The sequence below is a fragment of the Trichoplax adhaerens genome, genomic scaffold (assembly GCF_000150275.1).
Source record: "Trichoplax adhaerens TRIADscaffold_836 genomic scaffold, whole genome shotgun sequence".
Taxonomy (NCBI): domain Eukaryota; kingdom Metazoa; phylum Placozoa; class Uniplacotomia; order Trichoplacea; family Trichoplacidae; genus Trichoplax; species Trichoplax adhaerens.
The window spans coordinates 1-4264 of NW_002061367.1; the positions used below are offsets into that span (position 1 = coordinate 1).

At 32.2% G+C, this 4264-nt stretch overlaps 1 protein-coding gene across 1 annotated transcript; it reads left to right on the forward strand.

Moving 5' to 3' along the window:
* Positions 1-1738: 1738 nt before the first annotated feature.
* On the forward strand, positions 1739-3713 carry TRIADDRAFT_62785 (uncharacterized protein; the record flags this gene model as incomplete). The annotated part of the gene is made up of 5 exons (XM_002118738.1): positions 1739-1808; positions 2228-2383; positions 2699-2814; positions 2984-3190; positions 3546-3713. The coding sequence occupies 5 exons, from the start codon at positions 1739-1741 to the stop codon at positions 3711-3713; spliced, it is 717 nt and encodes a 238-aa protein (XP_002118774.1).
* Positions 3714-4264: the final 551 nt, after the last annotated feature.

The following is a 4264-nucleotide window of genomic DNA, read 5'->3' on the forward strand; positions in this document are numbered from 1 at the left end:
ANTTGGTGTCACANACCGAGATTGTAACACAAGAATTAAACGGGATTCTTTCCTCTAAAGTAGACTTAACTATCTAAGCAACTAACTCTAAGCACTCTTTAATCAACCAAACTTAGATTCGAGTCTTAGACGATAGATTACTCACGTTAAGGATCAAAACTTTATTCTAGAAGCTATTTTATTAAAATGTCCGATTCTCATTAATATGAACTCAAAACTTACTAATCTGGCCTAATTCATAAATCAAAGATGCGATGCTATAGTATGAATAGATTCTACTCTTTACTTCATTATAAGATATACAAATCCTACAGTATGCCATTAATGATTAGTTGTTTTAAATGTTATTCAGCCAATTAACCGGCGCTTGAGCAAGGCAACTATAAGTAATCCGACTTAATTATCTCTAAGTCACGGATGTCATAAAAGCAGCATCGAATAGCCTTAGTACCGTAACAAGTTTACTTTATTTTGTGCTTACATAATTAATTACATGAAGATATGTTTAGCAAATGAAACTGAAATTTAAGCAAAATGAATCAAGATATTAATTTTGCTTACGGATAATCAATAATATGAAGAAGAATCATTGGCTGATTTTTAATTATGAAGTACTTTCAGCAAAATTCAAGTTCGTTCGCAAGTTTCGTTTTAAAATTGTCATGATAATGCGACGTAAAGCACTACCTGGCGTGAAATAGCAGTTCTGCTTAATAAAGCAACTTTAGATGAAACCTGGCATGACAAAATAGTGTACTTGTATTATTCTTTCAGTATACGTAAAAGATTGCAGCTTATAATCCCTATAAAGCTGTGTTGTTAAGTAGTCTATCCATGTGATTGTAAATATTTCTGCAACTACTCAAATAATGCGCGTTGATAGTTCTACAGCAATATGAAGTAAGTAGTGTATGATCTAGATTAGTCTGTTATGTTTAATAGAGTACGGCAATTATAGATGATTGCTGGTATGATGGAAAAGGCTTAAAAAATCCATTCACTACAATAGTTTTAGCTCCTGAGCAAATATTGCTTAGGAGTATTTGACTGTGTTATTCAACTCATGCAAATGTATGAGTAACTTGTATAAAAATATAATCAAATATTCCTTTACAATTCTCTTGATTAATCATGCGACGATATATCGGCATAAGCATTCATTGATTAAATAGAAGTGAGGCTTCCAATCTTCTAGGAGATGGAGCGTTTCGCTAGTATTATTGAAATCATTTTGAGCTAGCGCCATTTAAAGCTAAGCATAATAAGATTATAATCGATCCGAACTTCCTTTTCAACTCCTGCTAAGATTTATGATACACTGCGATAATATTGCTATCGGCAATTAAGAATCTATTTTAATTAGCGACAGATTGCATACGTAATAATATAAGTAAAATACATACGTTCAATAATTCAATTAATTGGAAAGCTTTAACATCAGGCATAAAGCATTTCTATCTTGTTAACGTTAGTAATTGATAATAGAAAAGCTATACAAAAGTATATTTATCAGAAATAAGTCTCATTATGCTCATAAAGATCATACACAGTATTTAAGCCTGTTCAGCACCCTGACCATTACTTACTTGTATTAACGTAGAAAGGCTCGAAAATTCGCGTTGATTGCAATCCGTAGTCTGAACATAGGGTTAACTAAGTTGTGTTTTGAACGCAAGTGACGGAAGTATTTTATAACTATCTAATTGTATAAAAAGTGCTCATTAGCTCACTAAAAGTCATGAATTGCTTGGTAAAATTCAAGATCGAATCCGTAACTGTTGTAATAATTGCGATACTAATTGTACCAGGTATGACGATATTACATTGTGCTTAGAAGTGGAAATACTTTTGCGATATGGTAGACCGTTGACCTATTCAATTTAGAATGGTCAATATTAGATTTTTGTGTATGGATTGCGAGTTTCAAAAGAAGTCTTAAAACATACCCTAACTTATCAGATTTTAAAGATTTGGAGAACTAAGGCACCTTAGCAAGTGATATGTTTTTCATAGCAAATATCTAAAGGTTTAAACTACAGTATTCGTCAACTACGACGATTTAATCATTTCAAATATAGCACATATGTCTTCGTTATAATTTTGTGTAAGTGCAATCTTTAAGAATGATTTAAGAATACGAGTAAGCATGATTCGATACATGCCAAGCTACTGATCATCGGCCAGGAAAGAATCAATTGGCTATTCTAACGGATATTTACTATTGTAGATATTTATTGTCAAGATTGCTTTCCCAAATCGGAGAATTGCACAGAAATAATCGCTGGTACTTGCTTTCGTGGATCTGTTTCACCTTTTGAATCTTTACCGATTGTGATAGAAAAGTCTTGCTCTTCTTTGCAAAATTTTGCTAGCATCAGTCAAGGTAAACTGATAGACCATACGTCCTAAAAATCGAATTCAGTAAAAATGGAGAAACCGTGATAGTCTATAAAAATGATCAGAGAAAACTCGTAATAGTACTATTTTCGGTTACCTAAGACTATTATATCAGATTAGCTAAGCCAATATACTGACAATATCTACGTATAATATTCAATTAAATCTTTGCTTCTTCATACCAAATCTATGATTGTGCATATTAGTTGTTGAAAGGTCATATTGTTTAGAGTTGTGATAGTTAGATCTGCAATATGACAATTTTTAAACTTTAAAAATTGTTTTTCCGGTATGATTGAAGACATCGAAGGAATAGCAAGTGTTTATTGCAAAGAAAATTATCAAATTTCTCAAAATGATCTCGATCTTTGCGATTGCCGAAACTCAAATGCTACTAGATCTGTTTATAATATCCAGGTACTAAAATGATTTTATGAAAGAGTCATAACTTAGATCTATGGTTACAGAATGATCTATGGTTCAGAATCTAGTAAAAAGATGATAATATCTTCAAATTGACTTTGCCGATATTTTGTAACACTTTTCACAAGTATTCTTTCACATAAATTCATACTTACTTATTTAGGATATGCCGGATGTAGGTTCAGCAGCTGCAGTGGCTGATGAACTGCGTAAATTGCATGCATCCATCTTTCAATTCATTGATCATCTTCCATTACTCGGCTTCAGCTTGAAAATCAACATGAGTCAATTGGCAGTTGGTCTGCAAGCGGCCTCTGATAAACTAACTAGTGTTTCCGATGAAGATCCAAGGAAATTATTAGCTTTCAGTGTAAGAATTATTAATTAAACGCTTAGATAATCAGCTTGGATTTTAGCATTTAATTTTTCTGGTAATATTCAGCAAGTTCGTTCTTACAGTTGTCATTCTAATTAGTCTGAAATTTAAGTGCCCTATTCAGCTTAATGTGTATTGGGTATGTTTCCAACTTAATAATATCTAATGATATAATATTGCTAACAGTGTGTTATAGAAATCATACGAAAGGTGTCCTCTTACATATCCTGTAATCAAACGGTTAGATTTAAATTTTGATGAAATTTTTCGCTATTCAGCTATGGATTGTCGTTGCAATGTAATATTTTATAATGCAAATGATGCTAATACTGTTTAATGATACAATCAGGATATGGATCAGTTACAGATACTAATGAATATAACCGCATCTGGTCTACAAAGCGAATCATTAGTTTGTTGTCAAACTGGGGAATTAGCAAACAATGCAGTATGCCCAGATTCATTGGGTAATGAAAATGTTGACGAAAAATTTGTGCTTACGATTTATTGTAAATAAGTTATCAATCTACCTATAGTAATAAAATAGAACTGAACATCTATTTTAAATGCCAATCTACTGTTTAATGGCGATTCTTTTAATAAAATGACTGGAGCAGATTTTGAAGCCTGTCAACCTAAGATTGAGCATTTGATTTTATGGCCGCGAACTACTCCTGGTTCTAGTATTCAGCTTTCTAAATGCAGTCAATATTATGGTTTGGATAAAGTCAAAGGTAGTTCAATTTTGATCCAACTGCCGTGGAACATCAGTTATCTGGTATTCTTAAAGAGGAAAATTGGATGTCTAAGTCTGCCTTGATATATTTCCGTATTTAGGTGATTTGTATCGGTGGTGCCAATCAACATTAACGAATTCTTCTATATGGTCGCCAGTTAATGACTGCCATTGCTATTCAGAAATTGTTCCAATAGTTTACGAAAGGGTATATGCGATGAAAAACTTAAATGTAAACAGTAATACTGAGAAGTAATCAAAATATTAATAATTCGTTTATATCTTGATCGTGTGTTGGTAACAGNATGATCACAATAAAAAGCAAAGATTAT